The sequence below is a fragment of the Schistocerca nitens genome, chromosome 5 (assembly GCF_023898315.1).
Source record: "Schistocerca nitens isolate TAMUIC-IGC-003100 chromosome 5, iqSchNite1.1, whole genome shotgun sequence".
In the NCBI taxonomy this organism is placed as follows: Eukaryota; Metazoa; Arthropoda; class Insecta; order Orthoptera; family Acrididae; genus Schistocerca; species Schistocerca nitens.
Genome location: NC_064618.1, coordinates 766,402,687 through 766,428,955, shown reverse-complemented (window position 1 = coordinate 766,428,955; position 26,269 = coordinate 766,402,687). Strand labels below are relative to the sequence as shown.

At 43.5% G+C, this 26,269-nt stretch overlaps 1 protein-coding gene across 1 annotated transcript in view; it reads left to right on the top strand.

Moving 5' to 3' along the window:
- LOC126260940 (serine palmitoyltransferase 1) overlaps positions 1-24,700 on the top strand; it is a 122,536-nt gene extending 97,836 nt beyond the window's left edge. The window contains exons 9-10 of the mRNA XM_049958446.1: positions 16,790-17,043; positions 24,285-24,700. Coding sequence (XP_049814403.1) covers positions 16,790-17,043; positions 24,285-24,545 — 515 coding nt within the window. The 3' untranslated portion in view covers positions 24,546-24,700. The remainder of the gene's footprint in view (positions 1-16,789; positions 17,044-24,284) is intronic.
- Positions 24,701-26,269: the final 1,569 nt, after the last annotated feature.

Sequence of the window (26,269 nt, the reverse complement as noted above, 5' to 3'; positions counted from 1 at the left end):
TGTGTGTGTGTGTGTATGGAACAGGCCTTGCACCTGGGTCATCCTCAAGTAAGTGATCTGGGGGGGAGGGCGGGGAGCAGGATTGGAATAGGCATGAACAAGGATAAACAAGGCCCCAGGGGCCAATGGAATGTCTGTTACATTCCTTACAGAATTTGTGGCTGAGTTAGCCCTTCTTCTAAATTTAATGTTCTACAGATTCCTCAAACAAAAATATTTGTTATGTGTATGTGGATACTTCCACATTCGGGTTTCTCGATTTCTCATAGCTTTCACTTTCTGCATCTGAAGTAACTTACATTACAACCATGTCAGTGCAGCTGGACAGAACTTTGTCGATACTGTAGTTTTTGAGTATGCTGGAATTGAAATGTTTCAACATGTATGAGACTTTCATTAACGGGCAGGAAGAGCTCCCTTGCTACTACCCTACATTGTCTCAAAAGTGCAACAGCTTCATATGTTTGCAACTTTATAACTTGGAGAGCTGGACACAAGTTGAGTTCTTAGCCTCCGACATAAAAGTTGTAACTCCAATAAATCGCATGTATATTCTTTTGGGTTAAAGGATTGAGGTCACCAATAGGCAAAAACAAAAAGAAAGAAAATTTGCTGGCTTTTGGAATAATCCTTCTCCGCGCGTGCGGAGTATTGTACCACAAGGAAGCAATGGAGGGAATGTTGTTACGGTTGGCCGGTATCCTCTTTCTACAACACAAATTCACAGGTGGATTAATACGATTCTTTATTCACATAAACTGGAACATTTATGTAGCTTGAATAGAGTCCATGTTTGTAGTACAAGCTCATCGGTAATAGTCCTGCTGTAGTCACTAAGTTGGTCACTATGCACTATCATAGCCTGTGATTAACTTAACCCTCCTTGTGAGTAATTGACAGGCGCCAAACTGGATGACTGGGTGAGTGAGGCCCTACAGTTAGCGGTGGCGACCTAAATACATGCTGTCGAGAGGGTATTGATGGCGTATTGATATTGCATGTGGGAATGTGTCTGGCCTCTCTCGTGATAGGCACACTTGATACAGCACCTACTAATTGATCTTCGCACTTCATCTTTGCTGGTGACAGCTTACACCAGCGCATTGCCCTCCCCACCCCCCCAAAATGTCGCACCATTGTCATGTAGAGAGGATGTGGATGACGATGGGGGAGAGGCAGGTTGCTGGATGTAGAGATGAGCCAGAAGCCGTGACTGTGGAGGACAGCATACTCCGACCAAATCCCACCATCTGGCTTGCGAGGCAACAGGAACATCCTCCAGAAAACTGCTGCCTGGGCACAAGTCAAGGCCTGAGGGCGTGTGCTGGGGTGGTGATGGCGATGGCGACAACGGATCCACATCCATCGGGTTGGCAAGTGGGGATGGCAGGGGCGAGGCCACATCGTCCACATGCTCCTCCTGGGATGCCCTGGTGGCATCAGCAATTGGCTGTGCGGTTCTGTAGGCCATGAATCTGGGGGAAGAAGAGTAGCAGAATCACAGGGCAGATGACACCCACGAATTTGGTTCTGGTGGTGGCGCTGCAAACCATCAGACCTGCAATCAAGTACATAAAAGAGCCAGTGCGTTCCTGGATCACACCTCTTTGACAGTGGCCACAGTTGCAATAAAGCCTGAAAAGAGCAAGATTACACAATGCAAAGTGATACTTGTGGACCATTGGTGGTGCCAGATGCTGTGGTTGTAGCAAGTGGAGCAGCATTTGATGGTGGTAGCCATGCAGAAGTTCCGCTGGTGATGGTCCGTCTCATGGGTGGGAGCAATAGGAGGTGAGAAAGAGTTGCAGTGCCTGTTCCCGTGTGTGGGAAGTGCAAAGCTTCACAATCTGTTGTTTAAAAGTGCGTATGAAGCATTCTGCTGCTGCGTTGGACTGAGTGTGGAAAGGAGCACTTGTTAGATGATGAATGCCATTTCGTTCACAAAACTGTTCAAAATCACGGGACGTGAACTGCAGTCCTTTGTCTGACACAAGTACTTCTGGCAAACCTTCTATGCAAAATGTGGAGGACAACACTGAATGGTGCTACGCGATGTAGAAGCCGTAGGCATTGCAGATGGGTAGTTGCTGAAAGAGTCTACCACTATGTGCCAACGAGTGTTCCAAAATGGTCTTGCAAAGTCTATGTGTACTCGTTGCCATAGGGATTGAGTCTTAGGCCAAGCTGAGAATGTCTGTGGTGGAGCGGATTGGTTTTCTGCACATGCATGTCACTGTGATGTCATCTGTTCAGTATGGGTGTCCATCCCCTGCCAAGTACAGTGCCGTCACACAAACTGTTTAGTGCGAACAATTCCCCAATGTCCTTGGTGGAGCAATTGAAACAATCCTTTTGTATCACTTTGGGAATAAGCACACTTGATTGCCCACTGTCATTTTGAACTAGAATCACACCCTGTTGAACTCAAAGGTTATGCCGATTAGCAAGGTATAGGTGCATGACTTAGTTCTGAATACTGTTCAATGAGCGAGCCAAGACGTGCGAATGTAATGCAACAAAATCATCAGATCGGGGTTCGCTTTTGTGGCCTGTGCAATTTGTCTGTAATTCAAGGGAAAAGATTACAGCAATTCAGAGCCCGCCATATCGATTTGGCAGCAAGAGAGCGGCAGATGCATCAAAATCTGAGTCCGGACCAATCAAGAGGCGAGACAGGTTGTCTGCATTGCCATGCTTTGCAGTAGGTCTGTTCACAATTTCATACTGATACTGCAAAAGCAACAAAGCCCAACGTTGCAATTGTTGAGCAGTGCATATAGGAACCAGCTGTGATGGATGGAACAAGGACTGCAAAGGCTTGTGATCTATCACTAAAAAGAACATGTGACTATACAAATAGTGATAGAATTTGGTCACACCATACACAATAGCGACAGCCTCTTTTTGTATTTGAGAATAATTGCACTGAGTTTAAATTAACAACTTTGAGGCAATAACAATAGTTCTTTCTTGTGCACCAATTCTGTGCAAAAGCACAGCGTCAGTTCCGTAAGAAAAAGCATCGACTTGCATAACTACTGGCTTTGCAGGGTCAAAATGCACTAAAGAATTGTCACTAAGCAAAGTATTTTTGAATTCCTGAAATGCATCGTGACAGTCTTTAGTTCACACAAAAGGTACATCTTTGTGACGCAGGCGATGCAATGGAGCCGCAATCTGAGCAGCGTTCAGTATGAAACAATTGTATTATGTCATCTTGCCTAGTACTGACTGCAGTTCAGACACATTGCAAGGAACAGGCAGGGCACAGATTGCAAGCAAATGAGATTGGAAGGGGTGCACACACTGATTGCTTATCACATGAGCTAAGTAGTGTAGTCCAGTTTGAAAAAAGTCTCACTTTTTGGGGGCGACACTTGAGTCCTGCTTCCGGCAACACTCAAAAAAGAGTATGCCAATTGGCAAGGTGTTCCTCTGGTGTATGACCTGAAATGACAATATCACCAAGGTAGTTTGAACAAAATGGCACTTTTGCAGTCAGCTGTTCCAAGTAACTTTGAAAAATGGCAGGTGTGGAAGCACTACTGAAGGGCAAATGCAAATACTCGAACAGTCCTAAGTGTGTATTTACAACAAACTCTTTCTGTGATTCTTCATCCAATGGAATTTGCAAGTAGGCATCATGCAAATCTATCTTAAAAAAGTTATGTCCTGCGCGAAGCCTGTCCATAAGTTCCTCAGGACAAGGTAATGGATAAGTATCAACTACTGTCTGTGGGTTGACTGTAGACTTGAAGTCAACACAAATGCAAATGTGACCAGAAGGCTTAGGCAACAGAAGGAGAGGGCTTGCCCATTGTCTGCCTTGAATGGGAGCAATTACCATTATCTTGCAATTCTTTCAATTCACTGGCTACTTTGTCTCTTAAAGCAATTGGAACAGGGCGGGCCTGGAAAAACTTAGGTTGTGCACTGTGTGTAATGTAACATGCACTGCAAAGTTATTAGCTTTTCCCATTCGTTCTGAAAATAATTCAGGAAATTCTTTAAGCAAGCTAGTTACACTGTCTTGTGGTTCAAAAGCAGACACTGAAAGTACATTTGTTTGTGACGCTAAGTCCAAACAAATCAAAAGCACCTAAATTGAATATGTTCTCACTGTCTCTTGATTTCAGCACAGTAAAATTCACTGTCCTAGTGTGAGATTTGTAAGTGGCAGGCAAACTACACTGTCCAGGCACTGGAATTTCCTGTCTGTTGTAAGCAGTGAGGTTCTTGTTAGATTTAGAAAGGTGTGGTGAGACCAACTGTTTTTACATGGCATGATTAAGCAAATTTACCGCGGCAACTGTGTCTAAATGAAAGTTCACACGACGGCCAGCAATTCACAGTGAGACAAATAATTTGTTAGAACGTCGTTGCACAGCACTAGGGCAAGGAGGCGGCACAACCTTAATCTTGCTTTTGTCAGAACTTGTAGGTTTTGAAAACACAGCAACTGTATGTGCATGAGCCTGTTGTTCCTGGAAGCATTTTTGTGCCATTGAAAGCAAACTGCTTGGACATGGCCTTTTTTTTCCACACATGTAACATGTTGCGTTACTTGATGGGTGATCCTGTCTTTTATGGTGAGCAGAACATCTAGGGCAAGACTTCACTAAATTCACAGGCTTGTGTACATGTCTGTGTGGCTGTCTGTGCAGTTGTGGCTGCTTGGGGCAGTCACGAAAAAGGGCAACTCGACCCGACAAATTGGGGCCTGGTCAAACATACCAGTCGCTATGGCACTAAATCATATTGCTCAAAGATTTGCAGTACTTGGGAAAGTGATGGATTAGAGTACTTAAAGATCTGCTCCTGAATTCTACTATCTGGGACATTGAATGTTATTACATCACGTATCATTAAATCACTGTAAAAGTTCCCACAACCACACTTAAATTTAGGCTTCTTAGTAATGCCCATTAATTCTGTGTGCCACTGGCATTATGTCTGTTCTGGATTTTTATGCAAGTGAAGGAACTGATGTGTATCTGCAGCTACTTGGACTTGCTGGCCATAGTATTTAGTTAATGCAGCAATTACTTGGTCATATACAAGTTTGTAGGGAGACGTGGTTGGGAATAGTTTTTGTATTAACCTGGGGATCCTGCAGTCGAAAGGAGGTATTGTAACTTTACAGTACCTTGAACACAATGAACTCGACAATGTGCTTGGAACTGAGTCAGGTATTCAATCCATTCCTCCTCTGTTTTCTTAAATTGCCAGAATGTTGGTATACTGGTCAGTGGCACTTGTTGGTGTGAACGGTTGGTCAGTTGTGTTTGTGCAGCCTACGCAGCTTATGCAGCCGTAGTTATTGTAGCGTCATCAGTAAGTCAGTGATTTTTTGGTTCTGAAACTGAAAAGCTTCTGTTAGATCCATAACATTGATGGTCTGCAGCTGAGACGTGGGAGCAGGGGCTGGAGGGGGCAGGGAATTCATGGTTTACACAAATATGTTTTATATCAAAAAGCAAGCAAAGCCTCTGAAAAGAGAAATTTGATTAGTTCTGCAGCTGCCCTCCTGGAGTACATGCAAGAATACAACAAAAAATTTGCAAATAGAAATGCTTGAACACAATCACCCCTAAAAGCTAAAACACAAGAGAAGCAAGCAAAATCTTCGGCCAAGTTGGTTGTCTTAATCGCCTCTGAATTATCCTCATTCGCCACCTTAGAGTCTTGTACCGCAAGGAAGGAAGGGATAGGATGTTGTTAGAGGTAGTCAGCATCATCTTTCTGCAACACAAATGCACACGTGGATTAATACGGTTCCTTATTTACATAAACTGGAAAATTTACTTAACTTGAATAGAGTTTATGTTTGTGGTACAGAGCTCATCAGTAATAGTCCCGCTGTAGTCAGTAAGCTGGTCACTATGCACTTTCTTAACCTGTGACGAACAAAACCCGTTCTGGAAGTAACTTACAGATGCCACACTAGATGATTGATTGAGTGAGTGAGTGCGTGGGTGGGTAGGTAGGTGGGTAGGTAGGTGAGGCCCTCCGGTCAGCTGCAGTGGCCTAAATACATGCTGTCAAGAGGGCGTTGACGAGGTTTTGCTTTTGGGTGTGTCTCTGGCCTCTCTCGTGATAGGTATGCTTGATCCAGTGCCTACTAATTGAACTACGCACTTTATCTTTGCCAACTGGTGTGCTGGCAACAGCCAACACCAGTGCACTTTAGGTGGCTGTCCCCCATTTCAAGGTATGATGAGGGATACTTTAAAGCCCTGTTTCAGTCCAGTGTGATGAGAGAGGGAGGTGGGGTGCTCCTTTGTAGCTGATTCTTGGGCTTTGAGGGGATAGGAGGTCTGTGAGGACATTGCATGGGATACCTGAGCGTACTAGTTGGGGGGGGGGGGGGGGGGGCTATTCCTGACTGTGTAGGCCTCCATGAGATCTTCAGCATACTGGGCAAGGAAGTTCCCATTACCGCAGATACACTGTCCACAGATGGTTAGGCTGTATAGGAGGAATTTTTTGGTGTGGGAGGGATGGCAGCTATCAAAATTCAGGTACTTTAGTTTTTAGTGCATTTAATTTGGATAGAGGTGGGGATGAAGCCATCAAAAAAGTGGAGGTCAATGTCCAGAAAGTTGGCATGTTGGGTTGAAGAGGACCAGGTGAAATAGATGGGAGAGAAGATGTTGAGGCTGCAGAGGAATGAGGATAGGATGCCTTGGACCTGAGTCCAGATCATAAAGATGTCATCAGTGAAACTGAACCAGACTAGCTGTTGGTAATTTTGGGAGGCTAGGAAGGTTTCCTCTAGATGGCTCATAAACAGATTAGCATAGAGGGTTGCCATGCAGGTGCCCATGGCTGTGCCATGGATTTGTTTATATACCTTCCCTTCAGAGGAAAAGTTGGTGTTAGTATAGACTTGGTAAGATGTATAATGAATGAGGTGGTGGGTTTGAAGTATGAAAGATATTAGGAGAAATAGTTGCAACAGTAAAACATCAGCTCAAGTGACTCAAGAAGCAGCTCCCCCTTGTCTGTTCTGGGGAATATATACAGTCTTCGTTTAGTTATTATATGCTTTTTTTAAATAATAAATAAACTAATAAATTTTTCCCTTGTGGCTTAATCAGGTAGACAAATAATTGCTAGGCTGAACATAGGTGCATTTGATCTTAAATAACTCCACATATACAGTTGTTAAAGTTTATCTAATAAAGTTCATTATCTTTAAAATTCACACCATAATTTGTAGGCCAGTGATAGCTATTTCGAATAAAGTGAGTTGAAGGTAGCTTGAACTTCAGTATTGTTTAGTGAACGCCTGGAAAACACAGACAGTGCTTGCAGTTTAAAGTTAATGGAAGCTAAACTCCATACTAACATGTGTGTAATAGGAGTCCAACTGACACACAATGTGCTAAATCCAATTACCGATCAATAGCAGAAAATACTCACTGGTACACTGAGTTAAAATTCAGACACAGTGCAACTAATACAAAGTCCGAAAAGTACTGCTGAACTACCAGCAGAAATAAAGCAGAGTCCTGACTATTGCAGAAAAATTCTAAGTCCCCAATGAACTCATGTGGTAAATTTCTACCACTGAAAATCTGCATGGCTGGATCACTGCTCAGACCAGCATAGATCTTTGCCTCCTCAGTCTCATTCCGAACTGTGAGAAGGAGCAAGATGGGCATTGTCCTTGTAAAGTCTTCGGTTCGCCCCCTCACACCTGTGTTACTTAATGACTTTATACTTTTACCAGCCTGTACACAACTTTTATTACATATGTGATACCAAGAATTTGAATGTGCCATTGCCTGGACACTAAAATTCTAAACATAATTGATACCTTACATTTAGTTTTTACAGGAAGTAGTTTGCACAGAATTTAATGTTAAACAAATGTAAAGCCTTGTTGCAGTCCAAAAAATCAGTTCATAATATCTGTGCCATCTATTATTACAATAAGTATGAATATAGCACCACTTTCTTATAGGATTTTTCCCCCTCTTTCCATTGCAGTATTCATAATAGCTTTAGTAGTTTTTAAATTTTGGTCAAAACTCTGCACAGTAATAAACATTTAATTAAAAAGCACAATAAAAATTATGAACCTTATGAACTAAATGTTGCAAGTGGTATGTAATTATGTCTACTGGTTCATACTTCCTTGCAAATTGTCTCGGTCTCTTGTATCAGTTGACTTGGTGAATGTTAATTAAAGTTCAGTTAAAAAGTGGCTCACAGCTTAATTAATTATGATGTAATATATGTGAGTAATTCAGTCAATGCACATTACTGAGAGCTACAATTTGGAGGGCTGATCACTTTTGTACTATAAATATTGTAAGTCATTAATCATTTACAGAATTTCAGTCATATAAAACTTCTTAATGTTGTAACTTCCCATTGCACAGAATAGCCATAGCGTACGGATCTCTGTGCCGGCACGTTCCCAGGAGCTCAGTCCGTCAGTTTACCTGATGATGGCGACATGTATGATCTGATCGCCGAAATATTGTGCCCGTTGGACACTGTAGACCTTCAGTACACCCGTGGATATTTTGATTACTATGCTTTATCTGGTTGATTTGTATTTATACTTTCGTGATACAAAATATGCTGGTGTACACATTCCCACACATTGAAGATCTGCCTTCCTCTCTCTCTCTCTCTCTCTCTCTCTCTCTCTCTCTCTCTCTCTCTCTCTCCTTTTTTTTTTGGGGGGGGGGGGGGGCTAGGAATGCCTACACTGGTGTATAAACCCTTCACCATTCTGGAGAAAATCCAGGATTTTTTTTTCTTTTCTGCATATACTCCCTGACATCATCCATCTGTTGCAGAATCGTATAATGTTTTTTGATCTCAAACATAAGGGAGGATCCTAAAAAGAACGAACTACTCCATACTAACTAAGATGGATTGTGATAACATCAGTTGTGCAAAACCCATCTTGGGCTTATATCACATGACATCCTAAAACCTATGGGTGCAATACTTCTTGACTTCTAAAAAGCATTTTACTCATACCACACCAATGCTTATTAACAAAAGTGCAGGGTAGTTATAATTAAACTACTGCTACTTGAGTGTGCTCCCATGAAAAATGAGTGAGTGTAGGATAATGAAACTTTGTGGAAACATTTGTAAGGACATGTGAAAGAGAAGTAACAAATAAATCATTGAAAGAAACACTTTATAATTTCCACATTAGATGGTAACATTCGTTAAATGCATACCATGTTTACATTCTAGGTTGCAAACGTTGCTCCATGTGATGACCATCTGCATCCACATCATCCTGAACCCACACTAGAGATACCATTTCACAATTGTTCGCAGCACTTTTTAATGGTGGACCATGGAATGTTCAGCTGTTATGACACAGCTTGTGCACTGCGTAATGGTTGCACATTGCATCCAGCATTCTCAGCCATGATAACAGCAACTTCTTCAACATTTTGTGGCATAATTGGCCGTCGGCCTCTCCAAGAGCAGTTTCCAAATGGCCAGTTTATTCGAACTTCTAAATCATGTTCTTCAACCCCATTGTGGAAAGAGGACCTCTCTGTATTCCTTTAATGTGTGGATATTCACAATGAGCAACAGCACTTGCTGTTGTTTTGATAAGACACCTTTACAAGTAAAACACTACGCACCTTATCCAGACTGTCAGCAACTATAATGCACACTGATGCTTGAGTTTCATCTCTTTATGTCACCGTATGAGCACCAGTGCCTAATGGCAAGTTATGAGACTAAAACTACTAACAGCACAGATCCTGCAGCACAATCTGCTGAATATCATTCCTAGATAGTTGGGTATCCATAAAGTAAATATTTTCCATTACACCAGGTCAAGTAGCAAAAGTTTAATTATAACCACAATATGCAATCATAGGAGTTATCATACAGAATTAACGACTGACTTGTGAATTTCTTGGTAGAAAGAGTGCAGCATTTTATCCTAAATGGAGAGTCATTGACAGGTGTAGAACTAACTACAGGCATGCCTTAATTTTCATGTCATATATTAATGAGATGGGAAAGAAAATATTAATAATAACCTCAGATGTTTTGTAGATGATGCAGTTATCTCTAATTAAATACCTACTGAAGTAATCTGCACAAATATTCAATCAAATTGTGAGAAGATTTAAAAGTGATGCTAAGGCTGGCAAATCCTTTTAAATGTTCAGAGCACTTTACAAAATGAAAAAAACATGGTGTTCTATAACTACAATATCAATGAATCACATTTTTGTTCAGTAAACTCATACAAATACCTCGGTGTAATAATTTGTAAGGATATAAAATGAAACGATCACTGAGACTCAGTTATAGTTGAAGCAGGCAGCAAACTTTGGTTCATTGATAACAGATGGGGCCTACAATGGAGATTGCTTACTAAGCACTCATGTCACCCATTTTAGAATGTTGCTCAGTTTTGTGGGATCCATACCAAACAGGACAGATACAGTTGACGTTGATATACACTGTTAGCTGCCCCAAGCAGAAGACATGCATTGTTGGTGCTCCACAGTTTTCACGATTTTGACTGTGATAATCTAATGCTGTAGTATTCATCCTTAGCATGCCTGTGTACAAGGTGTCACAAATTCACCATGTTTTTCTGTTTTAATATCTCATTTTAGCTGTTAATAACATCAATTCTTAAAACCAATTGGTGTTACTGGTTACATGCCAGACCTGTAAATTAAAAGAGAATTGGGAACCTAAATTTTAATTAAAATTATTTGTTTACTGTTCTGTAAAATATTACACTAGCCTCAATTGATCTCACTATGTATGCTATCCTCAGGCATAGAATGAGTTAGTTGCTGTTCATAAGCAGCTGGAAATTGCCCTGGCTACTGTCAAGTGACTTAAAGCTTCTGCTAGTGGATGTGGTGGGAGGCCTACTAAGAGTCATGTACCAGATTTACCAAAAGTACATCAAGTACTGTCCTCTACTGTGGATACTGTTCCCTTCACAAGAAGCACAAGATCTCTCACTGTTCAATTACTTGGCTGTGAATAATAAGTCAAGTAGGTCTAGATGCTCTGTATAGGGGAGACAGGGACCAGGGAGAACTCATGGTATTATGCGAAGCTGCCTAGCTGACAATGTGGAGGTGCTACCTTCCATTGAAACCAAAACTGAGCCATTGAGATTCACTTCACTGTTGGAAAATGTGTTGTATTCTGTGTCAAGGAGAGGCAGTGTAAAATGACAGGGGTGTATCAATCCTCGGCAGTTCAGACATGCAACGAATTATGTTTCCCCTGAGGGAAGTGTCAGGATGAAATCAGTGTATATGCCTGGAGGCCATTCCGACAGCCATTGAGGGAGCAGGGTGCAAACCAACAGCAGATTTTGGCATATGTTGGGACAAATGATGCCTGTCATCTGGGCTCTGCGGTCATGCTTGGGTGGTTCCAGATGGCGTAAAAGGTTGAGAATATTGAGTTTCAACAAAGCTCACAATCTGCAGCATTGTCTGCAGAACTGATCGTGACCCATGGTTCTGAGTCAGTTGGAAACTACAAAGAGATTATAGAGGTTCTGTGGCAAGCTAGGCTGTGACTTCCTAGACTTGGTCCATAGATTTAACTGTAGGGACACTCTAAATGGGCCAGCTGTGCACTACATATCAGAAGCTAGAAGCTGCTATACAGGTAGCTGACTGTATGTGGGGTGCACACAAGGGTTTTTTCGGAATGGGCAAATATCAATCCAGTCCAGATAACAACAGTTGTAAGAGACTGAGAAATATCAGTGTAAGATCCAAAGAAATGTCCCCCCCCCCCCCCCCCCCCCCCCAAGGTGAGACTATTAAAATCCTAATGGTTAACTGCCAAAGCATTCACAACAAAGTGCCAGTATTTGAAGTGCTCAGAAGAAGCAGTGAAACTCACATGATTCTAGTTACAGAAAGCTAGTTAAAGCCGACAATGTGAGAAGCCTTAGCTGTATATTATCAAAAGATCTCTCACAAAACCCAAAGAAATTCTGTTTGTATGTAAAGGCTGTTAGTGGGTCAAACTTGGTGTACAAACACTCATGAGTAAGGCAATGCTCCAGGGCCTGGTAGAAACCATGTTAGATTCCTTACTGTATTTGCCATTGAGTTAGCCCCTCTTTTAACCACAATATACCAATGATCCCTTGGACAGAAAGCTGCCCAGTGGTTGGAAGAAAGCACAGGTCACACCCATCTGCAAGGCTGTAAGGAGGGCAGCAAAAGTGATCCACAAAACTACCATCCATTATCCCTGACATCAATTTGTTGTATAATCTTAGGACATATTCTGAATTCACACATGATGAGGTATCCCAAACAAAATTAATTCCTCCAAGCTAAATATCATGGATTCCAAAAACATCAGTCATGTGAAATGCAACTTGCATTTTTCGCATATGACATTCTGAAAGCCATGGTCAAGGCTTTTAGATAGGTGCAGTATTTCTTGACTTCCCAAAGACATTTGATTCAGTATCCCACATACATTTATTTTCAAAAGCACAAATACATGGGGTATCAAGTGAGATTTGTGACTGGAATTGTGAGGAGTACACACCTTGTTATCTTAAATGCAGAGACATCAACAGAAATAACTTCTGGTGTGCCCCAGGGAATTGTGTTGGGACACTATCTGTTCATGTAGTGTATCAGTGTCCCTGCACACAATACTAATACGTAGTAACCCCAGACTTTTTGCAGATGATGCAGTTATCTATAATGAGGTATTGTCAGAAAAAAGCTGTACAAATATTCAATTAGATGTTGATAAGATTTCAAAATGGTGCAGAGATTTGTAATTTGCTTTAAATTATCCAAAATATATATTTTTGCACTTCACAGAATGGAAAAACCTAATAACTATGACTGCAATATATCAGTATCACTGGTGTAATTGGCCAACTCATGCAAATACCTCAGTGTAACAATTTGAAGGGATATGGAATGGAATGATCACATTGGCTCAGTTGTAGGTAAAGCAAGTAGCAGCCTGCAGTTCTTTTGTAGAATACTGGAGAAATGCAATTAGTGTAGAAAGGTGATTATGTACAAAACACTTGTGTGATCCATCCTAAACTATTGCTCAAGTGTATGCAACCATACCAAATAGTACTAAGAAGGGGTGTTTAATGAGTATAAAGAACAAATTGTCAGAGAGGCCCTGAAAGAAATGATCTGGCAGACACTTAAAGATAAAAGCAAACTATCCCATTAAAGTCTACTTCAGAAGTTTTTTAAAGCAACATGAAGTGATGGGTGTAGGAATATACAAGGTGCATTCAAGTTCTAAGGCCTCCGATTTTTTTTCTAATTAACTACTCACCCGAAATCGATGAAACTGGCGTTACTTCTCGACGTAATCGCCCTGCAGACGTACACATTTTTCACAACGCTGACGCCATGATTCCATGGCAGCGGCGAAGGCTTCTTTAGGAGTCTGTTTTGACCACTGGAAAATCGCTGAGGCAATAGCAGCATGGCTGGTGAATGTGCGGCCACGGAGAGTGTCTTTCATTGTTGGAAAAAGCCAAAAGTCACTAGGAGCCAGGTCAGGCGAGTAGGGAGCATGAGGAATCACTTCGAAGTTGTTATCACGAAGAAACTGTTGCGTAACGTTAGCTCGATGTGCGGGTGCGTTGTCTTGGTCAAACAGCACACGCGCAGCCCTTCCCATATGTTTTTGTTGCAGTGCAGGAAGGAATTTGTTCTTCAAAACATTTTCGTAGGATGCACCTGTTACCGTAGTGCCCTTTGAAACGCAATGGGTAAGGATTACGCCCTCGCTGTCCCAGAGCATGGACACCATCATTTTTTCAGCACTGGCGGTTACCCGAAATTTTTTTGGTGGCGGTGAATCTGTGTGCTTCCATTGAGCTGACTGGCGCTTTGTTTCTGGATTGAAAAATGGCATCCACGTCTCATCCATTGTCACAACCGACGAAAAGAACGTCCCATTCATGCTGTCGTTGCGCGTCAACATTGCTTGGCAACATGCCACACGGGCAGCCATGTGGTCATCCGTCAGCATTTGTGGCACCCACCTGGATGACACTTTTCGCATTTTCAGGTCGTCATGCAGGATTGTGTGCACAGAACCTACAGAAATGCCAACTCTGGAGGCGATCTGTTCAACAGTCATTCGGCGATCCCCCAAAACAATTCTCTCCACTTTCTCGATCATGTCGTCAGACCGGCTTGTGCGAGCCCGAGGTTGTTTTGGTTTGTTGTCACACGATGTTCTGCCTTCATTAAACTGTTACACCCACGAACACACTTTCGACACATCCATAACTCCATCACCACATGTCTCCTTCAACTGTCGATGAATTTCAATTGGTTTCATACCACGCAAATTCAGAAAACGAATGATAGCACACTGTTCAAGTAAGGAAAACGTCGCCATTTTAAGTATTTAAAACAGCTCTCTTTCTCGCCGCTGGCGGTAAAATTCCATCTGCCGTACGGTGCTGCCATCTCTGGGACGTATTGACAATGAACGCGGCCTCATTTTAAAACAATGCGCATGTTTCTATCTCTTTCCAGTCCGGAGAAAAAAAATCGGAGGTCTTAGAACTTGAATGCACCTCGTACAATAACCCCCTATCACTTCCATAGGGGTAGCAAAGACAAAATTTGGCTAATAACAGCATGCAGTGTGGTCTTTAAGCAATCATTCTTCCTTCTCTTCATACATGAATGGAACAAGAAAAAGCCCTAAGTATTGGAACAATGGGAAGTACCCTCTGTCATGCACTTCTTTGTGTTTTGCAGGGTTATGTATAGATGTAGATACATAGAGGGGCAACACAAATGGTCATGGTCTTGTTTGATCTTCGAGACAATATCATGCAATTGCTGAAAAACTATCTGGCAGATGGTTGAAGATACAGTAGGCATCATACAGTGCTAAAACATACTTCCATAGTGTGCAGAATTAGTGAAGAGAATTAGTCACATCACACTATTGGCTGAGAGACTCTAAGGGGTTGTTCAGCTGCCTGATCAAAATCATTTTCTTCCTCCACACACAAATGCTTTCTTTCCACAGGGCATAGAAGAGGTACATCATCTAAAGTATATTTTTTTAGGATAGGTGACCGCAACATGTGTGTGTGTGTGTGTGTGTAGGAGTGGAGGGGGGTGGGGGGGGGGGGGGCTGTACCACCAGGATTCAAATTGGTAACTTTTGAATTGAACACCACTGCACAGATGTGCACTAGCATCCTTGCATACAAAGATGGATTTGAGGCACCAGTCATAAGCCAGTAATGTAGGGATATACTACTTTTCCATACATTTTGCTCTGATAGGAATCATGAAGATAGTAATTGACGAATAACAGCATTCACACAGGCATTTAAGCAGTCATCTTCCCACACACAGTATGCAGATGGAACAAGACGAAAACATAATATGTCACAAAATTTCGAACCACCTTCTACCTTGCATTTCACAATAGTTTGCTGAGTATGGGTGTAGGTGCAGAGTGGACCACTAGCAAGACATAAGCAAAATAATAGAATGGAGCAAAGACTATGAATTAGACCTTTGTCTGGATGCCATAGATTTTGAGAAAGCTTTTATTTTAAAATCAGCTACCATTCTTTGAGAAATGAGGCATTGATTCAACATATGTTAGTGCACTGAAGAATGTACACATCAAGAAACAAAATGGCGAGTGTAGATTAGAGGTTTCAAGAGGCCCTAGAGGAAGTTTTTGCAAGGAGGAATAGCGTTATCAGTGATTGTTAACCATTTCTGCTTGTTTGTCTACTAGTTTTCTTTGTTCAGTGATCTCTCATTTTGTAGTGTATTAATGACAATCAACTTATCAACTTAAGGTCTCAGAAACCTGCCCCTCCACCCGTCTCCCCACCCCTCTCCACCTTCAGATCTTTTCTGTTTTCTCCCTGAAGAAGTATAGTTAGTTGTTAGGTGTGAAAGCTAAGAATATTGTTTATTTCTCACCATATAACGGAAATGCTGAGTTGTGCGTGTGCGCAAATGCAACTCACACACACGAGTTGTGTTTGCGTGCGTGCGTGCGTGTGTGTGTGTGTGTGTGTGTGTGTTGTAGTCTATTTTTGATGAAGGCCTTTTGGCCAAAAGCTTATTTTGTGACATTCTTTTTGTTGTGCCTGTCAGCGACTCAGCATCTCTGCTATATGGTGAGTGGCAACTTTCCTTTTCATAATATTGTTAAATTCCATCCTGAATTTTCCATTGTTTAATATTGTTTATTTTCTATTTGAAATGTTTCTCTTGACAGTAGTGGAAATTGCATCTCGTAAAGAGATGTACTGGCCAACCGTTTTGTCTTCCTCTAATTTTAAGAAGGAAATATTTTGCTGTGTTTCAAGACATAAAGGAAAACTAAAAATCTGATCAATAGTAACTGGGTGTATGACATTAGAAAACCTGCTGAAGAAGCATATCTACAGGTTGCTGAAGATCGTATGTGGTCTTTATCCAACAGAGATGTCAAAAAGATAATTATGATAATATGTGGCCCTTTTGTCATACTCATACCTGACAGTAAATTAATTAAATTTCACTGCTTGTAGTTGAGTGTAGTGCAACTTGCCCATTTGTGATAAACTATCATTTGTTTACGTAGCTGACAAGTAATACTTAGCAGGCTTAAGTATTGATTACAGTGCGATTCTGAAGGTTTGAGGATTGCTGCTCCATAACAATTCTCAAAAATCAGCTAATCAGTTTCCACCAAATATTGTGAATGGTATTTTTTACACTGTGTGGGAAGTAATAAAGGTTCATTTTGTTCTTTTCAGGTTATTGCTTCTCAGCATCTTTGCCACCATTGCTTGCAACAGCTGCTATAACAGCTTTGGAACTAATGAATAGAGATCGAAGCATGTTTGTGGATCTTCGGAAGAAATGTGAACTTGTCCATAGCAAATTTCAGTCAATAGAAGATCTGAAAGTGATAGGCCATTGTTATTCACCTGTAAAATATTTGGTATTTAAGGACCACATAAGCTCTGGACTGCATTCCAAACGTACATATGAAGCCATTGCTGACTATGTAAGTTGCTATAATAATATACTCTTTTATGTTTACTCTGAAAGGTACTTGATCATTAATGTACAAATGCCTGGAAATGTAGTCTGTTGTTGATACTTATTTAATATTTTTCAACATTTTCCTGATTTCAGTGAAATACTATCAGAAGTTGATGAAACGTCTAGGCTATCCAGACATCTTGTTACATTTTCTTTGATTGGCTTATAGCCAGAAAGTTGTTGATACTACAGAAATTTCTTCAGTTTATTTTGAAGATATAGTTTAGTTTCTTAAATGTCTCCCTGTGACATTTAAGTGTTAATTTTAATATTATAAGAAGTTGGTGCCCCACAGTTCATAAATATTTGAAAAATGCCATGATCACAGCCAAGAGCTGCTGATGGAAATGTCCTTATCGTATAGTGAGTTTCAGTCTACAGATCATCATCAGGTATCATAAGATATTTACAACAGCATGAGAACCAGCTGGAAAGAAGCATCCCCCCTCAGCAGACGTTATCATTCTGGGCTGGAGCAACTAAACCATGTCGTTCATCAGGGCTCATCAGGGCTTTCAACTAACTGTCATTATGCCCAGAAATGAGGTACATCTTACTCATGATCCCTGAGGCAAAAGTAAACCAGAGAAGTGGGAGTGGCATAGGGAAGAGTCAGGTTGTTGTGTAGGTTGCGTGGGTGATGGAATATCAGTTTTAGGATGAGTGGAAAGGATTGTAGGTAGGATGTGCCTCCTTTCTGGGCACGATGATAGATAGTCAAAACCCTGGTGAAGGACATAGTTCACTTGCTCCAGTCTGGGATGATACTGAGGTGATGGGGGGTGTGCTCCTTTGCAGCTAGCTCTTGGGGATGGTGGGAGGATTATGGGAGTGTGATGATATGGTGTGGGAAATCTGTTTGCGGACTAGGTTCAGGCGTAGTGTCTGTCTGTGAAGGCCTTTGTAAGACCTTCAGCAAACTGGACAAAAGAATTCTTCTCACTACAGATATGGCATCCATGATTGGCTGTTAAGTGGGAGTGATTTTTTGGTGTGGAAGATATGACAGCTGTCAGAATTCAGGAACTTTTGAAGGTTAGTGTGCTTGATATGGGCAGCGGTATGGATGGAACCAAGAGAGAGGTGAGGTCAATGTCCATGAAGAGGGCACATTTGACTGAGGAGGACCAGGTGAAGCAGATGAAAGAAAAGGTTTTGAGGCTGTGGAGGATAGGTTGTCCTGGCCCTAGAGCCAGATCATGAGGATATCACCAACGAACTAAACCAGAGAAGGGGTTTGGGAGGCTAGGTAATTTTCTTCTAGATGTCCCAAAAACAAAAAATTTTTGATGACCAATATTACATGTGAAAGCTTTAACTTTTCTTGTGGCTGTACTGTATGTATATTATTTTAATGTAGTAACACTGTTCACGTTTACGTCGCACTTCACTTAGCGTAGACCGGGACTGTGTCCTAGGCATGCCCGATCTTGACTAACTGGGCACGGCCCGTGCTGCTGGAGTTGTTCTTGTTGTTACGCCGGCAGAGGTCGCGTCCGAATTCTCGCGTGCCCTCTGGTGGACGGGACTCTACTTGCGGCAACTACCGCCCGTGACGCTCCGTGCCAATGTGCGCCTCCCGCGATCTTTCTGGTGGCTACTACACTCCTCCTCCTTCGGGGGGTGAAGCCACTGTGATCCACTGCGTCGGAAGGTGGAGCGTCGGGCAGGAGCGATGACCTCCACATCCATTGGGTGGCCGGAGTCGAGGGGATCTGCCAACCCTCGAGCTGGAACCTTCGAATACGGCTGGAAGTGACCCACACGAAGAGGCCCCCGTCGTCCCACAACCGGAGCTCGGTACAGAACGGGTGACAAGCCGTCGAACTCCGGATCCCGTTCCACCTCGGGAGGGGCAAGACCCAGTGGCGGGGACGAAGGGGAAGGGACGACCACAGGTGAACTAGCCCCCTGAGAAACCGAGCCTGCTAGGGGGGCCGGCTCTCGCTGGGGCATCTCGAATGATGGCGATGCGGGTGCTGGAGCTACTGGAGGCTGCCAAGGCTGAGAACCATCGCAGTGCGGCAGAGTCACAGCGGGGAGAGGAGGTAACGTCCCCTGTGAAACCAATACAGGTGCTGGCAATGGGGAAGCCGGTGTCCGAGAGGTCGGAGGGTGGGTGCCCGAACGTGGACGTAGCTGATTTTGGTGACGACGTACCACCCAATCCCCCGCCTGCAAGGTATAGAGCCGGCGGCCATTTCGGCGCAGGACCACCGCCGGTATCCAACGTGGATTGCGACCAAACCCACGGGCCCAGACCGACATACCCAGTGGAAAGCCAGGTACTCCGGTTTGTGAAGACTGGCGAGGACCAGGCCGGAGGAGGTGCAGCAGAGTCCTAGGTTGACGCCCATGGAGGAGCTCTGCGGGGCTGCGGTTGCCCATTGGTGTGGTCCGGTATGCCGTCAAGAAAAACGTCAAGGCTTCCTCTGCAGGAAATTCGTGCACATACTTTTTCATCTGCGTCTTAAATGTGCACACCATGCGCTCGGCTTCCCCATTCGATTGTGGATGGAAGGGGGGAGAGCAAACATGCCGAATACCGAAGCGCCTACAAAAATCCTGGAAGGTCTGCGAAATAAACTGCGGTCCATTGTCTGAGACCAGGGTGATTGGCAGACCTTCCACAGAAAAGATTTTTGCTAGTGCCTGGATTGCAACTTCTGAAGTGGTTGAGGAGCAGCGAACCACATATGGGAATCGGGAATAAGCATCAATGACAATGAGCCAAAAGCCATTGAGAAACGGGCCTGCAAAATCGATGTGAACACGTTCCCATGCTTGGGTTGCCGGCGGCCATGAAGAGAACGCTACCTTGGGAGATGCTTGTTGGCTCGCACACTGGGAACAGGCGGCCACCAAGTGCTCAATTTCTCTGTCAATACCGGGCCAGTACACATGTCTGCGAGCCAAGGTTTTAGTACGGGAAACACCCCAGTGCCCCGCATGTAATAACGTCAGGACCTCCCTTCGTAAACCTGCAGGAACAACCACGCGAGGAGCTGTATCATCGGTAGCCAGAAGTAGAACACCTTCCAAGACCAAGAGGCGGTCTCGTAGAAGAAAATAATTACGAAGAAGGTCCGAGGCCCGGCCCGGAGGGCGGGAGGACCACCCCTGCTGAATGAGGCGAACTACTTGCCGGAGAACTGGGTCAGCCGCCGTTTCCCTGGCGACTCGAGAACTAGTGATCGGAAAGCCATCAACTGCTTGGCGGGATGCCACATCCAAATGAAAGCACATAATCTCCTCTCGATCGAACGTAGGATCCGGGCCCACCGGAAGACGGGAAAGAGCATCGGCATTGGCATGCTGTCCTGTAGGGCGAAAATGAATGTCACAATGGTACTTAGAGAGGAACAAGGCCCAGCGCTGTAGCCTGTGGGCCGCCCTATCCGGAATCTGAGAGGCGGGGCCAAATAACGAAATTAACGGCTTATGGTCAGTGATTAACTGAAACTTCGTGCCGTACAAGAAAGGGTGAAACTTGGCCAAAGCCTCTTTTTCCACCTGGGAGTAATGGGCCTGCGCGGAACTAAGCGTTTTAGACGCAAACGCCAGTGGTTGCTCGGAACCGTCTGCGTTGCGATGGGCCAGGACCGCCCCCACCCCATACTGCGAAGCATCTGTAGCCAGGACCAACGGCTTATGGGGATCAAAAGTAGCCAAACAAGGGGCTGAAGTGAGGAGGCCCTTCAACGAGGTGAACGCTCGCTCGCATGCAGGCGACCAATCAAAAGGAACACCCTTGTGCAGAAGGCAGTACAGGGGGTGGGCTATAGTGGAAGCCCTGGGAATGAACCGGTGGTAATAGGCTATCTTGCCTAAAATAGCTTGTAACTCTTTCAGCGAAGTGGGCCGAGGAAGGTTGACGATACCTTGGACCAAACTTCCTAGTGGCTGGATGTCATGCCGAGATATGGTGTAGCCCACATACTCAATGGACGGTTGGAAGAAGGTTGACTTATGCAGGTTGCAACGCAAGCCCACAGACCTGAATTTGAGAAAGAGGGTGCGAAGGTTGTGCATGTGTTCCTTCGTGCTGCGGCCTGTGACAATTATGTCATCCAGGTAATTAATACAATGAGGGATTGTCGACGTGACATGCTCAAGATAACGCTGGAATATCGCCGGGGCACTGGATATTCCAAAAGCCAACCACTGGTATTGGTAAAGGCCAAACGGGGTGTTGACGACCGCCAGCCGTTTGGAGTCCTCATCAAGTGGTATCTGATGATAAGCCTCCGACAGATCGATTTTCGAAAAATATTGGCCTCCCGCCACGGCGGAGAACAATTCATCAGCACGAGGCAAAGGATAGGTGTCCACCACCAATTGGGAATTAATGGTGGCCTTGAAATCGCCACAAAGACGTAAGTTTCCCGAGGGCTTCTTGACAATAACGAGGGGCGAAGCCCACTCACTGGAAGAAACGGGAAGAACGACCCCTAGGGCTGTCAGCCAGTCTAGCTCTTCCTTTACCTGAGGGCGGAGAGCCAAGGGGATCTGTCTCGCGGGTAGAAACGCGGGCGAGCCGACGCCTTCAACGTTAAGTGAGCTTCAAAATCGGAAACACGCCCCAGGCCCTCCTCAAATATATCTGGAAAGTCTGAGATCAAAGATTCCAATGAGTGATAGGGAACGTCTTCGGAGACCAACTGTATGGTGTCAGCGATAGAAAAACCGAAAGCTTGAAAGGCATCCAGGCCAAAAAGGTTAGCGGAGCTCGCATCACTGACAACAATAAAAGTAATAGGCCGAGTGACTGATTTGTAAGTCACGTCGGTAGTGAATTGACCCAATAGGGGAATGAACTGTTTACCATAACCGCGTAGACGCCGGTAAACTGGCGCCAACGGGGGCAATCCAAGGTCGGAATAAGTTTGTGCATTCAACAACGAAACTGCCGCGCCCGTATCTACTTGCAGTTGTAACCGGTGCGACCGAACCGACACCTCGATAAAGAGTTTGTGGGCCGATGCGTCGGGAGCCTGGCCCGATGAAACTGCCTGAATGTCAACGTCCATGTCCTCTGTACTTGCTTCCTTCGATGCTTTTGAGGCTGAGCAGCAAACTTTAGCAATGTGACCTTTTTTATTACATTTGCGACAAACGGTCCAACGCTGGGGGCACTCTGACCGATCGTGATGTATATAGCACGACGCACAGGACGGCAACAGGGGCCGGCGGCCGGAATTCTGTTTACACGCCGTGCGGGAGCGGCCGTAACGGCCGGATTGTACCGCTCGCACGTCGTCCACCCTGGACACAGTGGACGCGGCCGCGCCACCCTGAACCTCCGCGACGTCGCACCACGCTTCCAGCTGTTGACCTGCCGCGTGAGAGACTTCATACGATCGAGCAATGGACAGAACTTCCTCGAGGGAAGGGTCTTCTAACTGCAGGGCCCGTTGCCGGACCTCCCTATCAGGGGCCGAACGAACAATGACGTCGCGTACCATAACTTGGGCATACGACTCTCGCGACTGCTCCGTGACAAAATGACACTTGCGACTAAGACCGTGCGGGGTAGCGGCCCACGCCCAGTAAGACTGATGGGGCTGTTTCTTGCATTGATAGAACTCGACCCTAGCCGCTACAACATGCGTGCGGCGGCGATAATATGAAGACAGCAACGAACACAATGCGTCAAAAGACAAGGACGAGGGTTCCTGCAACGGCGCTAGCTGCCGCAAAACTTGATACAGCGAGGGAGATATCCAAGACAAGAAGAGAGCACGACATACCTCCTCATCGGCAACATGAAACGCCTGGAAATGCTGCCGAAGGCGATGTTCATATGCGTCCCAATCCTCCGCCGTCTCGTCATACGGGGGAAAGGGAGGAGGGAACTGCGCCGGAGCAGACGGCGTGGAGAGCAACGCCGGAAGCACTTGTTTCATGGTGGCCATGAGTTCCGTCTGCTGCGCAACCAAAACTCGCACCAAATCCTCCATGCCGTGGAGAAACTGCGAAACCAGAACAATGACGCAACACGCGAAAGAACGACCCTACTCGTCGCCAATTGTGTAGTAACACTGTTCACGTTTACGTCACACTTCACTTAGCGTAGACCGGGACTGTGTCCTAGGCATGCCCGATCTTGACTGACTGGGCACGGCCCGTGCTGCTGGAGTTGTTCTTGTTGTTACGCCGGCAGAGGTTGCGTCCGAATTCTCGCGTGCCCTCTGGTGGACGGGACTCTTCTTGCGGCAACTACCGTCCGTGACGCGCCGTGCCAATGTGCGCCTCCCGTGATCTTTCTGGTGGCTACTACATTTAAACCATTAACTTTTCCTATTTGTGTGTTTGGATGACTACCTCATGTATCCTATTCTCTGAATATCTGCTGTCATTGGCTCTCAAGATCATGTGACATGAGCTATGATTGGCTGACAAAAGCGCATTGCACAACGTTATCTTATTTCAATGCTTGGAAGCTACTGTGCTATATTTGGTGGAATTCATGTTTACACTTCCGTACGAAGATATGCAGTGTGCATGTTACCGCACATCAAAGATCTTTCCAAAATGAATTGGTTTTTTGCTGGGTTCGTTTCTGAAAGTGCCCCATGCTATTTGTTGGTATATAAACCTGCACCATTCAGCGGATCAATAAGGTTTAGAGCTCTGAGGAAAAGTGTATTGTCACATAACATGAAAAATTGTGCTTTTCCCCAGGGAAAAAGTGTATTTTTAAGTGGGAAATCCAGGAATTTAAATTTATTTATTTACTTTTTCCATGGATACACCCTGCTGATTTTTGATTCTGTAGTTCATGTCGTGTTTTCATAGGTTTACTGAGATTGAATATTGTTGCAATTCAGTATAATAGTTATTTCTTTTGACGAGTGAATCATTACCTTCCTTTCTTCCACATTCAGGACGAGGACAGTTCAAACCTTCATCCAGCCATCTTGATTTAATTTGTCCGTGATTTCTCTAAATTGCTCCAGGCAAATGCCAGGAGTGGTTCCTTTGAAAGGGGACAGCCGATTTACTTCCCCATCCTTCCCGAATCTGAACTTGTGCTCCATCTTTAATGACCTCATTGTCAACGGGACGTTAAACACTAATCTCCTCCTTCCTTTCTTGTTTAATATGTTATTATATCAAACCTATGTACACCTATTTTTCTTTAAAATGAGTTGTTTAGCAACAATTCAAATAGCTGCTGCTATAAAATTTTCTTATTTGCAGTGTATCAAGCATGGTGTAGCGGTTATCACGCCATCATATCTAGAAGACAGAGAAAAACTCGACAGGAAATTGCAAAAAGGCATTCGTGTGACAGTGAATCGTTTGCTGACTGAGGATGAGATTAATCATGCTGCCTCTGTGATAAATTCTGCCTGTAAGGAAATCCTGAAATGTTCAAGTGACTCTGTTGTGAACAGTAACTGTAAAGATTTATTGAAAGGTTACAGAGTGTCCGATACATTAATCAGTGCTGTTGCATGATATTCATCCTTTTTAAAAGCCATTCCATGAAGTTTGTAGATATGTTGAAATGCACCTGTTTATGGGGAGTTGTAATTTTATAAACTATCTAATGTCACAAATTCGACTGTTTGTTTTATGTACATTACAATATACACTAAATATTTTCCAACTGAGTATTGTGTCTGTTCTATGTAATTCAACTGAAGTGACAGCAGAAAATTTGTGCTGGATCAAAGATGTGAACCAAGAATTCCTGATTTTACAGACAGTCACTGTACTGTTAAGCTTTTCAGGTGCTCTGATCCACCTCAAAGTCTCAATGTCATCCACTGTTCCCTATTATATGTAATTTCTTGCAACACTTAAAAAATTTACCAGGTACAGAATAAACAATCCTCATGAAAATAATAATTTTCAACAGATAGTTCACAAGCATGATTGTCTCATGAAGGAGGGAACTGGTAAAGTACAATTTGTATTTGGTCCACAGCTAGATGGTACACCAGAATTGCTGTTTATTTCAGAATTTAAGATTTTGTGTAATGTTCTAATGCATAATGGTAATAATTCATTGGTATTAATGATTTACAAACATATGACTTGTGCACTGATTTTTCTGCCTGCATCTCCAATGCTTTGGAACATAAGGTCTACTGTTCTTTCTGTGATTGTGCAATTTCTACTTCAGCTAATATCAATGCAATCACTGCTTGGTGGTAAAACCTTATCAGACACATAGTAACATTTAGTATAGTGTGGAGCCTAACTGTGTGGCAATACTGAGACCAAATCCTATTGATGGTGGCAGATTAGAGAAAAGGACAGACACAAATCAAGGTTCCAACAATTTATTTTTAAAAAAGAATATTTTTTTTTTCTTTTTCTTGGAATACACTACCACATGCAGAATTTACCGTACCACATTAACAATACATTTTACTATCAATAAATCACTAGAATTAAGTATTAAAAGACCAAGGAGCTCTGCTGAAATCTAACCTGATACATTTACCCAGGATACTTTTATAATCATCAGTTGAAATTTCCTTTAAAATATTGTTAGGCATATACAATTTACAGTGAAGACATTTACACTGAGCTTTTAATTAAAACACAATTCTGAGAGAGAGATTTAAATAACAACATTTAAAGCACAATACATACAGAATTAAGCCACATCACTATCCAGTCTGTAGTAGCTGTCTCTTACCAAAATTGCTCCAGTTTTGGTTTGGGAGCTGAACATGTTGGAATGTTTTATCTTCAGTTATCCAAATCAACAAGAAATTGGATCCATGGACAGACCCCTTATACACATAAAAAAGATTATCTTCTTAGTTAAGTGTAGAGTGTCTCTGAAGCACAAGTACTTTGGGATTAATTCAAGTGATTAGTTTATACATAGCCACAACACAAGTTTCACTATAGATTCCTCCAACAAGTATCATACTCCAATAACTGGTCACCATTGCGAAAACAAAGCCAGAAAGAACATGAAAAAAACATAGTTCATAATACTAGTCTAACAAGGCTGCATCCATGTAGGAAGAATCCATAACTACAACTGCCCTACATACACCCATTAAATGTCACAGTGCTGAACATATAAAACATACCATACAAATACAGAGTCGTGTTGAGTCCACTTATGATGTGCATCTGTGTGGAGCAAGCCACACCTGTCACCCAATGCTCAACACACTCTTACATGCGACAGAGATTCCCAAGGCTCTGGTTAATAG